This window comes from Mastomys coucha, chromosome X, assembly GCF_008632895.1.
Source record: "Mastomys coucha isolate ucsf_1 chromosome X, UCSF_Mcou_1, whole genome shotgun sequence".
Classification (NCBI taxonomy): Eukaryota; Metazoa; Chordata; class Mammalia; order Rodentia; family Muridae; genus Mastomys; species Mastomys coucha.
Window position 1 is genome coordinate 1,603,399 of NC_045030.1, and position 23,853 is coordinate 1,627,251.

A 23,853-nucleotide genomic window follows, 5' to 3' on the forward strand; every position below is an offset into this window, starting at 1 on the left:
AAAAAAAAAGCAGCATGCTCTGTAATCAGTAATCCAAGCTGGCTGAGCAGCTACTGCAGCCCTGAGAACAAATTCACTCCTAAGGTTCCATTATTGTAAAGACTTTCCCATCTCTGGCCCTATCCTGAAGGCTATTTGTAAGCAGGTCTTAATTAATTGTGCAGTAAGGCCAGTCCAGTAAAGAAGAATAAAACTGTCATCTCTTAACTCCCTAAGTGAATCAGCAGGACAGCCACCATTTAACATTGACCCAGTTACAGTGTGCTCCAATAATCAGACCCTATATGTAGAGGTTTGAAATGTTATTAATCTCATTGGTTCTTTCAGCCCTGTACACCCTGAAATGTCAATGCAACACCACTTTATGAAGTGCAAGGCACTGCATGAGGTTTATACTCATTTAGTTCATCATAATTATATCTTGATGAACTAACAGAGCATTAAGGAACAGAATTCAAACAGAGTGGAAACTACATTTACATGGCAATGAGTTAAAACACTGCAAAAAGCAACAGTTGTTTATATGCTCAGGGTGATTCTCATATACAACTGGATGTTTAGTTTGTCAGATTAAAAGAAAATTATATGCCCAGAATCAAAGGCCTCCTACAAATTAATCCTTACTAATCACAATTTTAACTATAGTAACTGAAGACCACTGATAGCCACCTATATTATCAAGCAGAATGTGTGTTTTTTAAAGAATTTCACATTTCAGCAGACAGAGCATATAGCAGCCAAGTTAGCAAAGATAACATGTTTGGGCACTTAAGTAGTTTATATTTCTGTGTAGTTTGCATAGGTAGGCCCATGTTAACAACATTAATTGACAATTTCTCATGATGTTCACAGCTTTAACAAAGGCACAAACACTTCTACACTAGGAACCTGATCTATCCCAAGCAAAGCTCTTTGGAGTACCAGAGGGTTAGTAGACATGGTGTAGCTTTCATGCTAAAATGAGGTTTAATTACAATTTAGATTAAGAAATGAGTCACCGGGTTCAGTTTGACATGCTGAGTGTTTGAAAATTCTTTTCTTGCCTCTATTCCCTTCTCTGCCAGATTTGTAATCTGTAACATATGTTCACCGTAAAGAATGCTTAGTGTAGATCAATTGAAAGTCTGGGAAATAACACAAAACACTTAACCAGTTTTGGGTGTATCATATGATTAAAAACATAATAAAGTAAATATTTAGAGCCAAGCAGAGTTATCTTTCCAGAACCCAGATCTAGCCAGCTTGTTTGGTAGCTTCAAAGTTGTGACTCGTACTGCGATGTTTTGAAAACTTTGAGCAATGATGACCTTTCAAAGAACATTTAGGACAAGTGTGGACAAGGGATTTAAAAATCTTCCCCATAAGGTTTAGAATGGGAAGTATAATGTATCTAAGGTGCAGTGAAGATGATGGCAATGGTGCTCCTCTGAGCTTTCCTCTGGGAGTCGGGTTAAGTAGGTTACACTCTTTCACCAACTCTCTGGACCTCATTTGACAAATAACTGAAGCCCCTAGACATGCCCCACTGCAGGTTAACTTCTCAACTACACAGAGGAAACTCATAAAACTTGCTGGTCAAAAGGAGCAGGAGGAGCAACTAGCAAGGTGTGATTAATGCAACACCGTGTTATGAGTTCATCTAATGTATCCATGCAGTGAGAAGAAAGCAGAGGAAAATTAATAAAGTCTACATTCCAAATTAGGGCAGTAAAGTGAGTCTAGATTTTTGCCTCAAATAAGTGAAAAACAGTGAAATTTATCTCAAGCTTTGATAGCATTGTTAATGTTGCATGCAGAAAGTAATTTGATGTTCTAAGAGGAAAATGATTTACATTAAAATCTAGTTAAATGATAAAAGAAAAATTCCCTCAAAGACTGATTTGCATTGCCCAAGTCTGGAGAAAGCATAGAGTAAGCCAGTCAGAAAAGGGGGAGTGAAGTTTGAAGTGGCCTCTCAATAAGTTACATTTAGGTCTGAAGACTCAGCCATGGTCCTTAGAAACACACTGCCTGAATAAGGCGGCATACAAATGAAATCACCGAACCCCCTTTGTGCTACAGAAGGCCTTTCCCAGGCTTCCCCTCCCAACAAAATCGCTTGTTTAAAACTAAAAAATCCCTTAAATGCAAGAAATAAATTCTGATTTGGGAATAATGTTTATTCCAATCCCCAAGCAACAAGCCATTAGAAATTTACCTAGGGGGCTGAATAGTAACTGATTAAGCGAAGTAGTTAAACACTAACAAAAACGCAAGAAGGGAGAGAGAAAAACTGTGTAGATCTTGAAGAATTGTTTTAGTAATATCACTTGTTACTATATCAAATAAGTACTTAAAGAAATGGACTGGGTTACTGTCTATAAAATAGTTCTTTTTAAAAGTGTGTTTTGGGTTTATGGGGATATGTTATATCCAATACAACTTCATCTATGAATATAAATGCAGCATGATGCCTAGCATGAGATACTACTCATCCTGTGGCCATTTAAAGGGCTTCCATTTGACAGTAAGAATGAGGAACCCATTAGGGGCAAGTTCTCACTTTCATGCCTATTTCCCCTGTTCCAGTCTTCCCCTGGTTCTTCCACTGGTGATCACTCCATAACATACACGTTCACACTCCACTTCATCTACATGCTTAGAACACAGTCTAGGCAAAGCTCTAATAATTAGTCAACATTTGTGGTACTTTTTCATCTTCAGTGTGTCTTGCTTTCTATTTTGGTTTCCCACTTACCAAATGCAGTGGCCAAAAAGCATATATCAGCCAATTGGGCCTCGCTTCTAAACCCTGAAGAGTACTGCTGAATATACAAGACTCTGAACTACTACGGTGGACCTTGGGTAATCTGCTGCTCTGTTGTTATGTATCTATAAATGATCTTCAGGTTGTTAAATACTACAATACCATCGGATCTCTCCATAACCTCTTTCCCAAAGAGTGCCATTCACATCCCTTGAAAACACCTGAGCTTTCCCACAGTCCAGCAGTTGGCTAGACAAGTCCATCTACAAATATACCTAGACATCACACCAGTACAGCATCCAATAAGCAATCCACTGAGCTGTGTTCTGTTTTGATCTGAGTATCACACCCCTGTACTCACTTCACTTAGGAATCTTTGGCTTGGCTTTAGTCACAGCACAGCTTACAATTGGTAAGTATTTAAGACATGGGAAAGACAGGGAAGACAAAACTCTTTACTGTAACTCTGAAGACAGACAATAAAAAGAGTTATGAGGGAACTAGATAATAGAACTGTAACACATTCCATATACATGCTATTAAAGTGATCTTTGAGGATTACGAGACAAAAATGAGAATGTAAAGCATAACAGAAAGGAACAGGGGAATCTGGAGAAGAGCAGGGATATAAATTCTGGTACTTCTACCCTCATCTGTTGTCTCCATTAAATATATCCCCATGTCTCGAAGCTGTGGACATTTGTTAGAGTTTCCATCTTTATGTCCTGCTCCTAGCATCTGCTTGAATCTGGAAGTTCCTGACCCAACATGGTTTCACTAAAGTAGCCAGGGTGCTACTAACCAATGTTAGGACAAACAACATGAGGATTGCTCTTTTCATGCTTCTACTAATTGGGATGCCACATAAACTAATGCAGAACTGGCAATAAAGGAGCTTAGCTGCTAACTTAGGGCATCACACATGGGACACAAGTATTCTACCAGTGAGTCCCATGTTTGGTTATTTGGAGACCGCATCTCACTAGTCTGTCTGGGGTCACAGCAGTTCTTGAGCTTGCACTATTCCAGCCTCAGCTTCCTGTGTTTGACATTATAAGCCTGCTTCACCAGGCCTGTTCCAGACAGTACCCTGTGCTTCTACTTCTTCTTTCGAAACTCTTTCATTCCCGAAGTTACACATTTATGGGGCTGACATGAGGATTTGTAATGTAATGGATAGGGAAAAACACCCTAAAATACACACTACAAACCACACTGCTAAGAACTCATCTGGGTAGCTCATCTGCCTAGTAACATATCGAAGTCTATACTGGATTTTCCCTATCAATATTCAAAACACAACAACAACAAAAGCATAGGGACAAGAGATTGCCAATAAGAGAATACCAACGAGGAGATTCTCCCTAAATCCACAAGAAGAATGTGATATCTTGTATAGAAGATGAGTATTAAACACCATAGCTAGGGCTCTAGGTCACTGTTAGAGATCTTAAGCTAGTAGATATACAAGGCCCAGGACCCAATCCCTAATAGTACAAAACCAAACAAACAAAAATGCTGCTCATGTTGGCATGCTTCTGTCATCCTAGTGTTTAAGAGGAAGAAACAGGAGGATAAGGAGGGCATTCAAAGCCAGACTCAGCTACATAGCAAGTTTCATACCAGCCTGGACTATATGAGGCCCTATCTTAAAAAAAAAATTGTAGACAAACAAAACAAGACAAAAAGTCATATATATAGCTGATCTGAGAATTACTCTTAAAGCCAGTTCTATTTGGAAATAGCAGTATATGTGTTCCTCATTGCAGTGCTGACTAGAGTACTACAAACTGGGATCAATGAAATGGTTCAGTCCTATGAGACTGATGTGCTTTGAGACAAAAGTTCCTCACACATATTATGTGAATAAAACTTGTCTAAACCTAAGTACGGCTCAGTGTGATAACTCTGGCTTGCAGTCCTAGCATTTGGAAGGCTGATTTGGGAGGATTATCTGGAGTTTGAGGATAGATTAGGCTACACAGAAATACCTTGTCTCAAAAACCATCATAGAGTATGTTTCTTTTTAAAATGTATGTCTGGCCTAGATGTGCTCAAGGTCTTGAGTTTGGTACCTACTGCCATGAGGGCAGGGGGGATAAGAAAAAGAGACCTCAGCATGATTGTGCATGCCCATAATCCTAGCACTTGGGAGGCTGAGGTAGGAGGATTGGCACAAATTTCATCTTAAGACCCTTAAAAATCAGAGAGACAGAGCTTGAGAGAGTCAGAGACAGTCAGTCTATGGACATGAGTAGATGCAGAAAGAACTGACCTGACAGGCTCCCTGGAGTAGGAAAAAGAGGGGGACTTCAGCATGGCATTGAAATAGGCTTTATCTTCATTGATTATGTACCATATGAATTTATGTATTTTATGTGCTAGGACTGAAACCCATGGCCTTGCACACACTAGGCAAGTGCTTTACCCACCACTGAGCTACTTTTCCAAAGCCCATAGGAATGATTTTAAAAAGAAGAAAAAGAGCTGGGCATCGGTGGCGCACACCTTTAATCCCAGCACTTGGGAAGCAGAGGCAGGTGGATTTCTGAGTTTGAGGCCAGCCTGGTCTACAGAGTGAGTTCCAGGACAGCCAGGGCTATACAGAGAAACCCTGTCTCAAAAACAAAACAAAACAACAACAAAAATAAATAAATAAATAAATAAATAAATAAATAAATAAATATAGTAACAAAGAGGAATAGAGACAGGGCATGGAAAGAGCAGATCCATGTTCTAGGAGGCAGACCACTGGAGTATTTAGAGACAGATCAAGAGACAATTTCTTGTGAACACTAGAAGGATAGCCTTAACAGGAAGGTGGCTTTGTAAATGAGGAAGTCTTTCTGGTAGAGGGACATATCAACCAGTAGGGAGAAAGTATAACTTATAATTGTAGCTCCATACTGCATTAGCTGTATAACTTCAGCAACTGCCTTAACATTGGTGGACTGTACAGATCTGCCAGCTCTAAAGCAAAGCAGATATTCATATTATTTTTATAATATACACAACACGACACAAAATTTGTTCTTTAAGTTTCCTAGATGTTTTAATCATATCCAGCCACCCCTACAACTCTTCAAAGATGTACCCACCCAACTTTTTATCCTTTTTAAAATTTTTTTTATTTTTAAAGATGATGATATAGTTGTACCATTTTTTCTTTCCCTTTCTTCCCTGAAACCACCCCCCACAAACACACTCACACTCACACACACACACACACACACACACACACACACACACACAGAGAGAGCCTCTCTTGTGCTGCTCAATATTCTTGCATGTGTGGTCATCTACTAAATCTCTCTCCATCTTCTAGCAGGTAACAGGTGAGGACAGGCCTGCAGCTGTAGCTGGGATTTGCTCGGACTTGGGCTTGCACAGGACTTGTGTATGCTATCACAAACCACCATGAGTTCATATTGCAGCTGCCCTGCTGTGCCTAAGAAACACTGTTTCCTTGGGGTCATCTACTGCCTCTGGTTCTTACAATTTTATTTTTGGGTGCCTTAGAGTTTCGGTTAATATTGTTTCAGCCATGCTTTTATTTGGTCATTCATACTATACTGAGAGACATTTGAGAGGACCTTTTCTTTGATGAATTAAAAACAGTATAGTGGTTGCATACTTATCTGAAAGTACTCTTCTGGCAAATTCATAAACTGGCATTACCAATCCTTGGAAAAGAAAAGCTCATTAATGGAGATTAGAACAACCCAGTCCCTCACTGGGATCCAGCCGTTTAGCATATGATTAACTAGAGCTACAGGTACGAGGTAACATGATTACCATATATATTTTGAGGACCTACTGATAGCAAAGATCTCTGTCCCCGGTACCATGCACTCCATGCCTCTGAAGCATTGCAATACTCTTCTCTTTTACCATTTAACATAAATTGAACAAAGTAATACAGATGATAATCTCACAAATTTCAGTACTATCAAAGGATCACTACAGTAGATTTACTGTCTCTAAATAAATAGGAGGCTCAGGTGAGGGTAATCCAAATGGTAGAAGGTCTTGCCTAGCATGCAAAAGTTCTGAGCTTCAATCCCTTGCACAAAAAAAAAAAAAAAAAATCAGCTAGGAGTACCCCAGAGAGTAAGTCACAAGTTCAAAGGAAGCCTGGTCTACATAGTGAAATTGTGATAAATCTGGGCTATAGCATGAGACCTAGCCTCAAAAACTCCAAAACTAAATTTAATCAAATATAACAAATACATAACTTTCTTTTTTTTTTTTTTTTTCGAGACAGGGTTTCTCTTGAGTAGCCCTGGCTGTAATACATAACTTTCAAATTCAGTTTTCCCAGGTAAACAGTTTAGAAACTCTTACTGTTATCCTTAGAAGAGAAATGGCTAGACAATACAAAAAAAGTCATTTTTTTTCCTGGACCCATCAGAGAACTAAGGCTATAGAAGAAACTGTGACCCTGAAGTCTTAAGAGATAGTTTACCCAAAGACTCTCAGCAGAGATCTGCTTACCTGGAATAAAGTGGGTTAGAGCCATAAGAACAACAACAAAAGGTAGCTCTCCTCAAATGGCAATGTTGAATGAACTGCTGGAGCTCTGAGGGTTAGCATCAATCTGAGAAATCCACAGTCTCTGGGGTCCCACACCAAAGTTCTACTGTCAGAATCTTCCCCAAGTTCTCACAGTGAAGATCCTAGAAAGATCTCCTGACCTTGACTAGGGGAGAGATAAGTAGTCCTTGTGAAACATGCCCAGAGATTCCTTCACAACAGACAAATATGCTCCAAGGGAAAGTACTTTGCCCCTGCCTAATTCCTGGATGGGGGAAGGGCATTCCTCCCATTCCAGCCCCCAGCTAGCTTTCCAGTTTAACCTGAGGGGGAATACATACTCAGCAGGGCCAAGGCTTCAAGGAAGTAGATTGTGAATTCGAAAGGGTGGAGTGAAGGCAAGAAGTATCACTTGGAAAACTTGTGAAGTTCAAAGCCACAAGACACAGTCCCAGTAAAACACTACGAATTAATCTAATTGCTTGAGCACCACTCTAACAGGGCTCTGGTACTCTAAGAGTAAATTACAGTTGAAAAATTTTCAAGACACACAATTTCTAGAGGAGCTAGATGTAGGCAAACTCAGAATTACGAAGGGAAACAAAAACAAAGTCACTATAGGAATTTGACACCTGTGATGCCTGGTCATCCCAAGTAGTAAATATATCTCAGTGCCTAGTTACTTTGCCATAAATCCCAACACAATGAAATTACACTATAATACAGCAACAGAAGAAGAGCTGAACTCTACTCCCTCATCCCTAGAAATCGTACATCACACTTTCATCTAAACTATGGTTTAAAAGCTCTCCAAATAAATTTAATCTTTTTTCAAGTAAGCCAGTATGGTACACACCTGTAACCCTAGCACTTGGGAGACAGAAGGATAAGGGGTTCAATGCAAGCCATAGCTACATAGTAAATTTGTAGGCAATCTGAGTTACATGAGACCATCTCTCAATATTACACACACATAGAAGTACCTATATGAAATGAAAAATAACATATCAGTTTTATAGGAGGTAGTAGGCATGCACATCTGAATCCCAGCTACTCAGGAGGCTGAGGCAGGAGGATCACAAGTTTGAGGTTTACATAGGTTATACAGTGAGTTATAGTAAATGTCAGCCTGAGTTACTTACAAAGACTGTCTCAAAATAAGAAAGAAAAGATGCTGGGGCTAGAGCTCAGATAGTAGAATTGATTGACCTGTATATATGAGACCCTGGCTTTGGTCCCCAGCACCAAATAAGTAATAAACACATTTTAAAAGTAGATACAACTTCAGTAGCAGAGTGATTACCTAGCATGTATGAGATTCTGGTGTTCTGTCCCAAGAACTGCAAACACACACACACACACACACACACACACACACACACACACACTGCTTTTAACATAGTGTTAGAAGGACATTTTTATTATTAAGTTTAAAGTACCGATTAGAAAAAGAGAGAGAGAGAGAGAGAAGACAGACATGGTGTCTCACAATTGAAATCTCAGTACTTAAGGACTGACGTCACAGGTTCAAGGCCAGACTGAACTATGTAATGAGACCCTAACTCAAAATAAAAACAAGAGTAAAAATATCAAGCAAATGATTCTGTTGCCACTATAATCTGATTTCAAAGCTCATGTGGAAAAGAAAAACATGCAGAACAGTCAACCAATACAGTCCTGGAGATAAACCAATTTGGAGAACTCACATAAACCAGTTTTAACATTTACTGTAAAGTTATAGATAATCAAAACAAGGTGATTTTTATTTTTGGCATTACAAGGGATCAAACTCAGGAGACAAATGATATTGTCAAAAGAAAAGATGCAGAGATCAAGGGTACAGGGTACAGAGCCCAGAAAGACTCACAAATATAGTAACTCAATCTATGATGAAAACAGAGAACTAATTCAATGGACACAAGACTCTTTTCAACAACTGCAAAGCCTGGGCACACATTAACCACATTCAGCTGTACTTGGTTACCCAGGTACCCTGAAGAAGGCAAGGACACATTTATCCTGTTAGGATCAACCTGGGCAACAACATTAACTCAAGGGAAAGGAGATGGCACAAACATTAACTCAAACTAGATAATCCTAGTCAGGATGTAGATTAAAAAATATCATTAATCCTTGACCATGGTAGGTTTTCTTCTATGTTAGCTCCTGGAAGTTTTACATCTTTCATTTAGGTTAGTTATTATACATGAGATAAGTAATAAAAACAAACAATAAAATGGATTATATTAAAATTTGCATCCTGGGGGTGTAGTGTAAGGGTAGAATGCTGGCCTAATACACACAAGGCTTAGGTCTGATCTTTCATATGACAATTAAAATGTTTTTAATTTCTCCACTTCAAAAACTACCATTAAGAGAATAAAAGGCTAAGCCATGGGCTTGAAAAGCATATCTCTAATAAAGGAGTGGGATTCACATCACAAAGAGCCCTTAAGACTCAACCCTAACAAAGAACTATGGGCAATAGGAAAATGCTGAAAGCAGGAGGCATGATCTTCCCCCAGAGAAGAGCCCTGGGAAGGGTTAGCCAATTCCAAGTGGTCAGCCCTGAGAGAGAGAGAGAGAGAGAGAGAGAGAGAGAGAGAGAGAGAGAGAGAGAGAGAGAGAGAGAGAGAGAGAGAGAGAGAGGTAACAAAAATTAAAATATAAAAGGGCCATGAATTTGAGAGTTGATAAGTACATGGGAGGGATTGGAGAGGGGGAAAGGACAAGTAAAATGGTAGATTTACAATTTTTAAAATACATACAAATCATTATAAAAGTGTGCTATAATCATTAACAAGACAATAAAAGAGTAAAACCCTGCAAGGAAAACCTCAGCAGTAAGAGAATGCCCAGCCAGCCGACAGAGAAAGAAGGCTGACTGCAGGCTTCATCTCTCATTCTGGATTCCCAAATCCAATCCCTTAGTCCCTTGTGCAGCTCTGTAACAGAACACCTGCCAAACCCCACCCCACCCCTGTCTCTGCTCCCAGACTGTGGACTCCTCAGATCTTCCTCTCCTGACCTCCCACCCCAATCACTGCTTTATCACAGCTCCAATCTCCAGCAAGCACTCCCAGCTAGCCCACAGACTATTCCAGCCAGAGAAGCAGGATCTAACTACAGATCTAATCCCCTCACTCCATTCCCCCAAATCATCACCTAGTCTCATTCCCACATCAACAACAGAACACCTGCAGAAGTCTCTTCCCACCTAATCTCACAGACCTTCCCCCACCAAAATCTTAGATTTGTTATTCCCCACCCTCACCACACCCCAGCTCTAGCAGGTACTCTCTGGGAAGCCACAGGCTTCTGGAAACAGAAATGAAGAGAGACTTTCTGGAATTGAATAAAAGAGAATAAACAACATACCCAAACTTATGGGATACAGTGAAAGCAGTGTTAAGAGGAAAAGTTCACAGCACTAAATGCCTACATTAAAAAAAAAATGGAGATCTAGAACCAAAAGAAGTAAGTACAACCAAAATGAGTAAACAGCACAAAATAATCAAGTTCAGGGCTGAGATCAATAAAAACAAACAAACAAAATACAAAGTAAAAAATGAAACAGAGAGTTGGTTATTTTAGAAAATAAATAAGATTGACAAACCCTTATCAAAATGAACTAAAAGGCAGAGAGAGAAGATCCAAATTAACAAAATTAGAAATGAAAAGGAGGACATAACAACAGAGACCGATGAGATATAATTATTAGGTTATACTTTGGTAATCAATCAAAATCTGATTTGACAAAAGACTTACCCTACAAGATACAAGCCATACTGACACTACTTGGGTGGCCAAGAACCTGAGACTAGATAGCCCAGGTGTGTAGGGAAAAGTCAAATACTACTTGTTAAATAAATATGATGTTGCAATGACTCCTAATGACATTCTGCTATACTCATAGATCTGTGCCCTTTTCATCCATCATCAGAGAAGCTTCCTCTGCAGCAGATGGGAACAAATAGAGAGACCCACAGTCAGAAATTACACAGAGAGTGAGAGACCTTGGAGCACTACGCCTAAATGAGATGTCTCCATCAAATCCTTCCCCCTCAGAGCTCAGAGAACCCACAGAAGAGGAAGCAGAAAGAGTGTGAGACCCAGAGGGGAATGGTCACTAGGAGAACAAAGCCCTGTAAAGCAACATGGTCAAAGCCCATACGAACTCACAGAGACTAAGTAGCTTTCACAGGGGTCTGCACCAGATCCTTTGTGTATGTATTATGGCTTCCAGCATAGTGATTTTATGTGACTCCTGAGTGTGTTAATGAGTGGGCTGTGATTTTATGCCTTCCCTTGGGTTCTTTTCATTTTTTATTTGTTTTGTCCAATTTTAATGTGTTAGTTTTTGTTTTATCTCATATTTTATTGTATTATTTTTTTTAAAATGATGGAACTGCAAGCGGGCCTGTATGGCATTTCCTTAATTAGTTATTAGTGATACATAGGGGGTGGAAGATCCAGCCCATTGTGGATAGTGCCACCCCTGGGACACTGGTCCTGGGTTCATTATAAGAAAGCAGACTGAGCAAGCTGAGTCAGCCTGTACTCAATGGAGTCTACACCAGCCCCTTCCTCCAGATTCCTTCCCTATTTGAGTTCCTGCCCTAGCTGTTTTTGATGATAAACTGTTATACGGAAGTGTGACTGAAATAAACCCTTCCCTTTCCCTTTTCCTCTTCTTCCTCGTCCAAAAAGAAAAAGGAAACTGCACTCAGATATTTACAGCACCTTTTTCACAACTGCAAAAAATAAAAACCTAGACGCCATCAAGATATTCCCCAGAAAGTGAATGTATTTTTAAAAAGTGATATATCTAGACAATGAACTATCATCCATTAAAAGAAAGGAATGAGCTACCAACCCACATAAAGACTTTAAGGAATATTTTTTAAAAACCCATTTCTTTATTTTGTGTGTATGTACATTTGTGTATACATGTAAATGTCAGAGGAAAACCTGTGAGTCAGTTCTCTCCTTCTACCACATGTGACTGGGAGATGGAACTCAAAGCGTCAAGCTTGGGAACATACACCCTTATCCACTGGGATATCTCACCACTTCTGATGAATCCTCTTGCTCTTTTTTTTTTTTTTTTTTTTTTTTTTTTTTTTTTTTTTTTTTTTTTTTGGATACAGGATCTTGTTATGTAGCCCAGGCTTAGCCCTCTTGAGGGCTGGGATATGAAGCATGCAGCAGCATACACAGAAACAATGGTGAATCTTAAATGTGTACTGGTAAATTGAAAAAGCCAGTCAGAAAAGGTTACATGGTGTATATATGATTCCAATTATATGACATTAAAAGAACACCAACAAATTTATGAAGCTAATTCACAGATGTGTACTTCCTAGAGGCTTGGACAGAACAGGAAAAGCACAAGAGGTTAATTAGGATGGTGAAACTACTGTTCATGGCAGTGTAAGAGTAAATACATATCAATATGCATTTGTCCCACCCACAGACCTTCAGCTCAAAGAACTATGTGTGTAATGTAATGTGTGCCGTTTTAAAGAATCATGTAAATGTTTGAGGACCCCAAAACGGAATGTGGTAAGAAACAAAAGAATCTATATGTATCCGAAGCATCACTGAGGGGGATAAGGGAGGAAGGATCAGCCTTAGCCAGGGTAGAAATAAAGAGAAACTCTAAACACAAAGACAAAAGGCTTGCTGTATAAATCCTGCTAGCTGGAAACTTATCTCTCCTGGTGTGTACTTGTTAGCAACTCTGAAACCCACTATACATGTATACTGGAAAAGAAGAGTTAAGTAACGTAGGACAGATAATGCAAGGCAGGTTTCTCAATGTCAGAGGACAAGATTATAGGCAAGCAAAGCAGAACAGCTAAAATGAATTGGGTGCTAATAGATTTTTCTTAAAAGTAGAGATGTCGATCGGTATGACTCCTGTTCAGCTTAATGTAGATGTGACTATATAATCTGTCTCACACAGAAACATTTTATGCCAACAGACTTAATATCTATTCAGTTGACTTTGGTAGAATGCTAGGCAGAGTGATACATGCCTCCAATCCCAGCTTTCAGAAGGAGGATCAGTAGTTCAAGCCCATCCACACCTACACAGTGAGTCTGAGGCCAGCCTCCATAAAATCCTACCTCAAACAAATAGCCTTTGTAGAAGTGGGAATAACTAGTTCCCTGTCTTCATTTGTAACTCGGTGCTAGAATGAAAGGAAAGCAGAGCTCCTTGAGAGATGGCTAATGAGCCTTTCCTGCCTTGGTATTAAGCAACAAAGTAAGTAAGGGAGTATGAAAAACAAATCCACAGTGAGAGGGGAAGTACTGTCCATTCAAGGACAAAACTGGAACAACCTAAGCAACAAAAGAAAGTATGAACAGACTAGAACCTGAAGTATGGAACAATACAAAGATGGAATAAATAAATGGCCAGGAAAGTAAACAAAGCTCCCGTGTAGAGAACGTAATTCCTCTGCCCTTAAGCAAGGGTTTCCCACTCCTTTATGAGGAGTACAGTGTGGAAAGGAAGGAAAACTCAGTCAGTAAGGTGATCAAAGTTACCATCAACACCAGTATGTCATGTTGATGGGTCACTTGATCGCAGTGGTCTTCATCTCCTAAAGCCTCAACTGCAGCCTCATCAGGAGAAAACATCGGGTAAGTTTCAAAAGGAGGGCATTTTATAAAATACCTCACTACTGCTCAAAACTGTTAAGGTCACTGAAAACAGGAAAAACCCAAGGATGTGTCACAAGTGGGGCCTAAGGTGACAAAACAATGTCTCTGTGAAAGTGATAACGTGGCTGAGATGTGAGGTAATGCTAAGTAAATCTGAGTTTAATATAAGCTTTAATAAACATAAAGAGATGAGTGAAACACTAACAGATATGGAGTCTGAAATCTCCTCATTTCCCTATGAAGCAAAAGTAAAGGCAGCTTTAAGCCTGTGGATATCATCATATGCATTATGAAGCCTGGCCTAGTAGCTTATACCTATAACCCAACTCAGGCAAAGGGATGCTCAGGGTTTAAGGGCAGCCTGCACTCCATAGTAAGTATCAGGCCGACCGGGGCTTCAAAGTCAGACCCTGTATCACAACTACAAACCAAAAACAGCAACAAAGCCAAAAAGATTTACCATTTAAAGCTCATGTGGTTTGTGTCCCCATGGTACTTTTGACTCAGGCCTAACCACCCATTTTCCCAGAACACCTGGTTAAGAGAGTGCCACACATTTGACCAGGTCACATAGCTTGGGGAGAAGCCTAGCTGAGGGTTCCTTTTTTAGACAGTCTTCCCATGAAGCACAGGCTAGCCTAGAACCCACTATTGTCTGCCCTGAGTGCTTGGATTCCAGGCCAGGACTCTGAGGTGATGAAGGTGGGTTTCATCAGGAGCTAGAGTCCAAGGTTTGTTGTACTACTCCTTGACGGGAAAACATGAGTTCTTTACAGTTTGGAAAAACAAAGAGAACTGCTTTGTAGTCTCCTTGGTGGATTTCAAGTTCTGTGAAGCTTTTGTTCTATCACCTATGTTCATTCTCTGCCCTGACCCAGTGGGAAGTTACACTGAGACTCAGTAGCTCATAAGGGAGAACTGTAACCAGCATAGGCTTGGAAGGTACCCCTGATTTTCTTATATTTCACCCCAGTACTGTTGTCCCTTTTAATGTCCCTTCTACAATTTCTCTGGAACCCACTTTCCCATCCACTTGGTTTTTGTTGCCTTCATTCAGGCCTTCTGATCTTTTGCCTAGAATTTAAGTAGTACAAACTTCACCATCCCCAGAGTTGCCCTCAATTTGCCCTCTGCACTGTCAATTTTCCAAGACTCAAATCTGATCATATCACTCCTCTGCTTTTAAGTCATTTGTTGGTGCTTTGGCCACAAGATAAGATCCCTGAGTGTACACAATGTTATGCCATCTAGACTTCTAGCTAGATAGCCTTCCTTATGCCTGCTGTGCCCCCTGCTGCTCTAAGTGGCACCATCCACCCACACACCTCACCCTGGGAGGTTTGGACCTCAAAAAGACAGGTTCCATTTCTGTAATTCAGTAGCATTATGAGACTGCCCAGTGCTAATCTCTTGTACGGATGAGCACACCATACATACTGATGGATGGATGAATGAATGAAAGAATAAATGAATGTACTGCTGGCCTTGCGGAGGCAAGTGAAAACAGATGGAGAACAAGAACAGCTCCAAATGTTTTCCAGTAACTCAAAGTCCTTTTCCACTCCCCTCACCCTGAGTGGTTTTTTTTTTCTAATTTATAGACTATCTGGGATGTGGTTAGCTTTGCCATGCCTAACTGATTTATTCATTCTTCATAAATCAATTTCTACATAGCCATCTGGAAAACAAGAACCACTTTTACTAACTTTTAAGTTCTGTGGAACTTACTTTTTAGTACACACTATCATTCAGTAAAATATATATATATATATATATATATATATATATATATATATGGCATTTTCTGCATAATTTCACTATCATGTTTCAATGACTTTCTGGCCTTTTCTTCTATTAATGGTTTCTTTACTAAGAAATCCTATGTGAAGACATTAAATAAGGAAAGAACACTTTGAAAGCAAAGCAAGAAAAATGCATCACTACAGAATATATGGTAAGTGAGCTAATTTTGCATGTGTCTCATGAAAAGAAGCCTCTTTACTTGTGGACAGATCTGAATGAACTACAATCAGTTCTAAGTTCTAAGAATCTACTGAAAAGTAGTAGAGAACTACTTATTTAAAAACATATTGCATTATCATAGGCAATTTCAAAAACATAGTTGGCTTCAGTTTTCTAGCCCATGAAATGGCAATAATGAGCAATGACTTACCTGATTATGTACTGCTACCAAATGAATACATGAAAGGACTTCGTGATAATGCCATAAGCAACTATTTTTACTAGACTGATAGGTGATTTTTGGTTTGACCAGAGGGCATATATTGAGGTCTCAGTTTAGTGATAGCCTAATAACTGCTATAACTAGCATACTATGTTTGTAGATGCATGTATATTCAAATGTTTGCCTTTTCAGAACTATGCTAATAAGAAAACCCATGACGATGAAGACACAAATACCTCCTCTTTCATGAACTTTAAATTTGCAGGCTATTTTCTGAAGCACCTTTCCCACTCAAATTTCTTGTCATCCTTGCTTTTGATTTCATTTTGATTTTTGAGACAAGGTCTTCTTCTATAGCTTGAATTACTTTTGTAGCCCAGGTTGGTCTTGAACTCTTCATCCTCCTACCTCAGCTTCTTAAGTACTAGGATTGCCAGTGTGCAGCAAAACAACTTGCTTTTGAGCCTAAGGTTTTGTTATCTTTCTTTGCACTTTCTTTTCTGTTGGGAGGAGGGGAGATTGGCTATTTTAGGTAGGATCTCATTAGTGTATCTTAGTGGACCTATAACTTACTGTGTAGACCAGGCTAGTCTTAATTTTCTAGCAATCCTTCTATCTCTGCTCTGGAGTACTAGGATTACAGATATACATCACATTTCTGAAAACCTTTTTCATATTGCTATGTTCACTCCGACTTTGTCATGTTGCCTTAGGGTTTTATTGCTGTGAAGAGACACCATGACCAAGGTAACTCTTATAAAGGCAAACATTTAAATGGGGCTGGCTTACAGCTTCAGAGGTTAAGTCCATTATCATCATGGCAGGAAGCATGGTGGCATGCAGGATGACATGGTGTTAGATGAGCCAAGAGTTCTACATCTTGATCCACAGGTAGCAGAAGGAGACTAGGTGCCACACTGGGTGTTATAGCTTGAGCACACAAGGCCTCAAAGCCCAACCCACAGTGACATAATGCCTTCAACAAGGCCACAGCTACTCCAACAAGACTATACCTCCTAATATTGCCACTCCCTATGGGTCAAGCAGTCAAACACATGACTCTATGGAGGCCAAACCTATTCAAATCACCACACATCTTTGGAATCCTTCCCTATGATTCCCTAAAAAAAGTGATGGGGTGTATCTTTTTTTTTAACGTGTACAGGTCTTTTAAATAAAAGATGTATTTATTTTATGTATATGAGTACACTCTAGTTGTCTCCAGACACACAAGAAGAGGGCTTTGGATCCCATTATGGATGGTTATAAGCCACCATGTGGTTGCTGGGAATTAAACTCAGGTCCTCTGGAAGAGCAGCCAGTGGTCTCAACCATTGAGCCATCTCTCCAGCCCATGTGTATGGGTCTTTAGCCTGCATGTATGTTAGTGCCAACAGAGGCCAGAAGAGGGCATCAGATGCCACGAAACTGAAGTTTCAGATGGTTGTGAGCCACCATGTTGGTGCCGATAACTGAACCCAGATCTTCGAGATCAGCAAGTGCTTATAACCATTAAGCCATTCCTCTACCCTTGATGTATTTTATTTTGTGTTTATTTTACTGTTGTTGGCATTTGATGTAGGGTCTTCCTATGTAGCTCACTCCCTAACATTGAACTGGTGATCCTCCTGGTTCAATGTCCCAAGTGCTGGGATTACAGTCCACTCCCAATCAGTTGAGTTGCCTGCAAGTTGTGTAGGGAGCTCCAGCTTTCATAAGCCATGACCCATGCTGGGGTGGGCTTTACTAACACAGTTGTCACTGAGTCATTTTTACTCCTGTAAATAACCCCTCACCTATATTCCTGTAAACCAATAAAACTCATTGGTTGACCAAGTTAGACTTTGGTGGTATCTATCATGGGCTCCCTATTTGGGCTAAGTAGACATTCGTTCAAGTCTCTCCAGAAATAGTATCTGTCACATAATGCCTGTTCAAATATACTTTTCTGTAAAATCTGATTCTTTACACAGACAAATGGACATGAAATAATTCTTGTAAAAGCTATAGTGTTTAAAGGATTATAGCATAAATAATCATATAATAATGATCCATACAGAGTTTCATTTAAAATAGGGTCTAATTATGCTGTCAAGCTTAGTTAGCATCACACTCCTAGGAAGTTCCAGGCCTCTCTGGGCAAAAGAGTGAGGCTCTATCTCAAACAAGAAGAAAGAAGGGGGGAAGGAGGAAAGGAGGGAGGAAGAAAGGGAGAGAGGGAAAGAAAAAGAAAGCAAAAGAGAAAAAATATAGTCAAACAATATTAGACAAAAAATTAGTGACACGCAGGGCGGTGGTGGCACACACCTTTAATCCCAGCACTTGGGAGGCAGAGGCAGGCAGATTTCTGAGTTCAAGGACAGCCTGATCTACAGAGTGAGTTCCAGGACAGCCAGGGCTACACAGAGAAACCCTGTATTGAAAAACAACAACAACAAAAAAAATAGTGACACTTGAATGGCTCAAACAAGAACATCATGTGAACAGAAAGCTTTCAGGAAAAAAGAAAGTAAATTGTTTAGCAAATACAAGAAACTATGTTCACATTCACTAATTAAAACTGAAATTTGAAATAATACATGCCAGAGGTTGTGGTACACACCATTAATTCTAGTACTCAAAAAGCAGATATCTATGAGTTCAAGGTCTACATAGCAAGTTTCAGGTCAACCAGAGAGCCACAGTGAGACCCTATCTCAAAAAATAAAAGAAAAAGAGTAATAAAAATTATTCACATTATAAAGATGAAAATTAAGATATTTTATACTAATATGGTGGAAGAAATTAACAGTCATATATTCATGCTATTAAAAATGCTCTCGTATGCTTAAAAGATACACATATACACAGTAGTGGTTTAAATGATAATGGCCCACATAGAATCATGTTTTCAATGCTTGGTCCCCAATTTGTGGAACTGATTGGGAAGGATTAGGAGGTTGTATGGCCTTGTTGGAGGAGGTGTGTCTCAGGAGGTAGACTTCAAGATTTGAAGTTTGTTTTGAAAACACTCCCAATTCCCTGTCTGTATAACTCTCTCTTTTTCTCTGTCCCTCTCTATATCTGTGTGTCTCTCTCTCATTTTCTCTTTCATTCTCTCTTTCATTCGCTCTCTCTCTTCCTCCCCACTCCCTCCTACTTTTGGATTGAGATGAGACCTCTCAGCTGTTGTTACCACCATGCCTTTGTTCCACCATCATGGACTCTAACTTTCTGAAACTGTAAGGCAACTAAACATGTTTTTATAAGTTTCATTGATTATAGTGTTTTGTCACAGCTCCAGATAAGTAGCTAAAATACACAAACCCAGACACATACACTCATAATATGGTTGTTCACTGTAGCAGTATGTGTAATAACAAAAAATGGGAGTAACTAAAACATGTCTCAATAGAAGCTTGGTTATATGAAAAAAAAATAGCACAAGCATACCATGGCATTGTATACAGCTATAGAAATGACAATGTAAGTAGGTAACCAAGTAACAACTAAGACAGTACCTAACTTTTCTGATAATTTCTTGTTAATTAAAAGTAAAATTATAAAAAGTAGAGATTTATAAAAATGTAAGATTTGAGCACCTACTTCACTAAGGAGGATCTATAATGCTGGCCAATAAGCATATGATATGCTATTTAATATCATTAGCCATTAAGAAAACTGAAATCATGAGATAATGATACATACTTATTAGGAAAACAAAAATAAATATTACTGATAATAACAAGAGCTGTTCAAGATATAGAACACACAGAATGCTCATAGAGCTAGTTAAGATGCAAAATTTCATAAGCACTCTGAACAATATTTTGGCATTTTCTTTGAAAGTCAAACACATTTACCATGTGACTCAAGGCTTCCTCCACTCCTGGGTATGCATAAAGCAAGAAAATGATAAACCTTCAAGGCACTGAGCTGAGTAAAAGAATTTAGTCTTAAAAGAGAACACAGGCCAGAGGGCTAGGAAGAGGATTCTGTGGGCAATGGCACTTGCTGCTAAGTATGGTGACTATAATTTTAATCCATAGAACCTACATGGTATAAGAAAGGAACTGATTCCTTAAGTTATCCTCTGTCCTCCACGTACACGCCACGGCCCACACATGATCCACCTTCCCACACCCCCCACAAATTAAAATAATATAGATTTTATTAATATGATCTCCTTAAAGGGAAAAAAAAAACTACTAGTCCAGGGAAAAGACCATCGGTACCAAGGACTAGGGAGGACAGAGGTCTAAAAGCAACAAAGGAATAGCAAGAAAGAATTTTTCTATGGGTCAAGACAGTTCTATATCCTGTCAATGGTGTTGGCTACAAGAATGTAGTAAAAGTTGCAAGGCTGTGTGCCTACTCTATACAAATTAAAATATAGCATTAAAAGTAGCAATAGCAATACCTTCTATTTCTCGATCTAAAGGTGGCACATCATCTCTCATAGAGAAGTCCATAGCAGTCCCTGGGATGTCCATCAAGTCTTCATCACTAGAGCTGCTCTGGAAGCTACTAAAACTCCCCTGATGAAACCCTCTGTTATCCATGGCTCCTGTGTAAAAAGAAAAGTATTGGCCTTATAACAATGAACAATTAGCCCCTGACCATACTTGTTCGTTGTGGTAAGTACACACAATTGCATGGTAAAGTCGCCAACTTCAGGGCTTATTTCATTTTCGAAGCTTGTTATTTCTCAAGGCACTCACACTGTGCATAAAATTACTACTATTTATCTTATTAGCAGCAGACAGGGCCATACAATACAAGGAAATGCATATAATATATAACAATCGGGTCTGGACAGATGGCTCAGTGGTTAAGAACACTTGTGCTTTGCAGAGGACCTGAGTTAGGTTTCCTGCACTCCGATGATAGTGCACAATTTCAGGGAAGCCAATGCCTTCTTCTCACCTGTGCAGGAATCAAGCATTGCTGTGACGCATGTACACACATACAAACAAAGCATGCATACAGATAAAAGAAATTGTGAAAATCTAAAATTAAAAATGAAACAAATATATAGCACAGCCACAACTAAGGTTAATGGCTTCAATCATGATTTTTTTTCTCTGTCATCACATCATTAACCATCGTTAATCTTGGGTGTCAACTCAACTGGATCTGGAATCAACTAAAAGGTAAGCCTCTGGGCATTTCTCTTTCTCTTTTTCTTTTCTTTTCTTTTTATTTATTTATTTTTTAAATTTATTTACATTTCCAGTGTTATCCCCTTACCTGGTTTCTCCCCCTCCCGGAAACCCCTATCCAATCCCCCTCCTGCTGCTTCTATGAGGGTGTTCCTCCACCCACCACCCACCCCCACCTCCCAGCCCTCCCCTACACTGGGGCATAGAACCTTCACAGGGCCAAGGGCCTCTCCTCCCATTGATGCCTGACAAGGCCATCCTCTACTATGTATGCAGCTGGAGCTAGAGCTTTCTTGGAATTCTCCAGGCCTTCAATGCCAGACTGGAACTGCTGAAACATACATCTTAGTCTTCCAATTGAGCAAATACCAGATTCTCAGACTGTCAGATGTGAGACAGACATTATTGGACTATCCACACTTTACCCTGTAAGCCAATCTAATAAATCCCATTTATATACACATATTCATTCTATTGGTTCTGTTCCTCAAGAACACACCCCCTTTCTGCAAAGGCTGTATTGAACCTTTGGGGGGGACTTGAGGGTAATGCTAAAGATCAAACACAGGACCTTACACATGCTATGACTGAGCAACAACACCTAGCTATGGGTTTTCTCTGACAGCTGTGTTTTTTCTGTATTTGCTCTAAATTTGACTTCAGTAGATTTCTTCAAATGAATATTTCATTATTAATTGCTAATTCCTTCACATTTCTGTAATTTGTTCAACTAACCTTTGGAGGGTTTCAAAATTAGGAAAAAATAACCGAAATGAAATAGTTCATATATATATATATCATCTCAATACTTGGGGGATGGGGCAGCAGAATGGCTATGATTTCCAGGCTGGTCTGTGGGAAAAAAATTATTAACGTCCTGAATGGTGACAGAACGGTAACCCGTGTAATGGTTTCTTGGGGTACTTCCTCAGCCTTTGCGTGAGGTGCATGGATTTGACAGTTTTGAAGATTATAGGTCACAACTGGTTCGTAGGCAATCTCCCACTTGTTATTATATAAGCTCTTAGGTCAAACTTACTACGAAGCTGAAGATAACCTTGAACTGATCTTCCTGCCTCTACTTTGTAAGCACTGACTGGGATTAGGCCTATACTAAGAGGTACAACAGAATGTCTGTCTGTAACACCGATTATTTTCTGATGCGATATTTTGTTACTAATGAACTGTTTCTTATAAAATATTTAATTTAATCATTATGTATTTGCATATAAGTACAATACTTTTGACCAGTGTATCCTAATTGACTGCTGCCATTTTCATGTTCAAATTGCTCAAATTTGTTCAGTAGGAACTTCTTCATGGTGGTTCCACCCTGTTCTCCTTTGAATTCATATCCTCTTTTTTCCTTAACCACTGTTGCATACATATGTATACAGTCTCCAACACCCTGGGCTACATATCTTCTCATATCACTTGGACTTGTTTCTGAAACCTAGGCCAACTGCATGCATAGGTTTCCTCTAGAAACAACAAACTTTCAAAACTAGATCTCGTTTCCCATCTGACTGAGATAAAAGAATTGTCCTAGCCTGAATTTCATTTACCTTAGTTGTCCTTTAAGGAAACCTACTGTGCACTGACTGTTTCTGATCCCAAAATCTTACATGTGAAATGCTTCAAAATCTGAAACATTTTGAGTCCCAACAAGATACCAAAAATGGAAATCCCACAACTGGTCTCCTCTAATAGGCTACAGTCAACCTGAGGTATACTAAAATATTGTATAAAATTATCTCTGAACATGCATAAGTTATATACAAAATACAAATTAGCATATTTAGACTTGAGTCATATCTCAAAGCTATTTTATTATATACACAAATATTTCAAAATCTGAAATGTCTGGTCCCAAGCATTTCTGGTTTTGTGGTGTTGTTTTTGAGACAAAGTTCTCACTATGTAGCCCAGGCTGGCTTTGAACCTGTAATTATCCTTCCTCTGTTGCACAAGTAGTGAATATAGGCATGTACCATGATGCTCTATTACTCTCAAGAATTTTGGTATGATATTAAAGAATATTAAATCTGAATCTAAAGACTTTATTCACCTCTTCCTCAAGACCATTCATTCCTAAGTTCATAAGAATTCCACATAACACTTTGATGCCACTTCAAACTCAACAAGATTGAAAAAAAAACCAGAACAGTAGTAAAATATTAAATTATACAAATCATAAAATCTAAAGAAGTCCTTGTTCTCCTCCCACCCCAGATACCAATGTTCCTTTTAAATCAAAGTGTCATCAATATTCATAATTAATGGCTCTCTGATTCTAGGATTCGATATTTTCAATGAACCTACAAAAAAAAATCCTCAATTTCAATTAGTAAGGTTTTCCAGGTTTCTAAAACTCTCAACTGGAAACAAACTTTGTTTTAGTTGATGAGGAAAAAAATGGGCTAACAAAGTAGTATATCTCGATTTCACTCTCAATTTAAATTTATTAAATGAAATAAGGCATGGTAGCATAGGTCATTAATTCCAGGGCTTAGGAACAGGCAGAAGGATCTGGAGATCAAAACCAGTATGAGATACATGAAACTCAGTCTCAAAAT

At 39.1% G+C, this 23,853-nt stretch overlaps 1 protein-coding gene across 2 annotated transcripts in view; it reads right to left on the reverse strand.

Annotated features, from left to right (window-relative positions):
• The window catches only part of Clcn5 (chloride voltage-gated channel 5), a 154,168-nt gene that overhangs the window by 37,645 nt on the left and 92,670 nt on the right, over positions 1–23,853 (reverse strand). For both annotated transcript variants that reach the window (XM_031386267.1, XM_031386204.1), the window contains one exon: positions 20,536–20,682. In XM_031386267.1, coding sequence (XP_031242127.1) covers positions 20,536–20,682 — 147 coding nt within the window. The remainder of the gene's footprint in view (positions 1–20,535; positions 20,683–23,853) is intronic.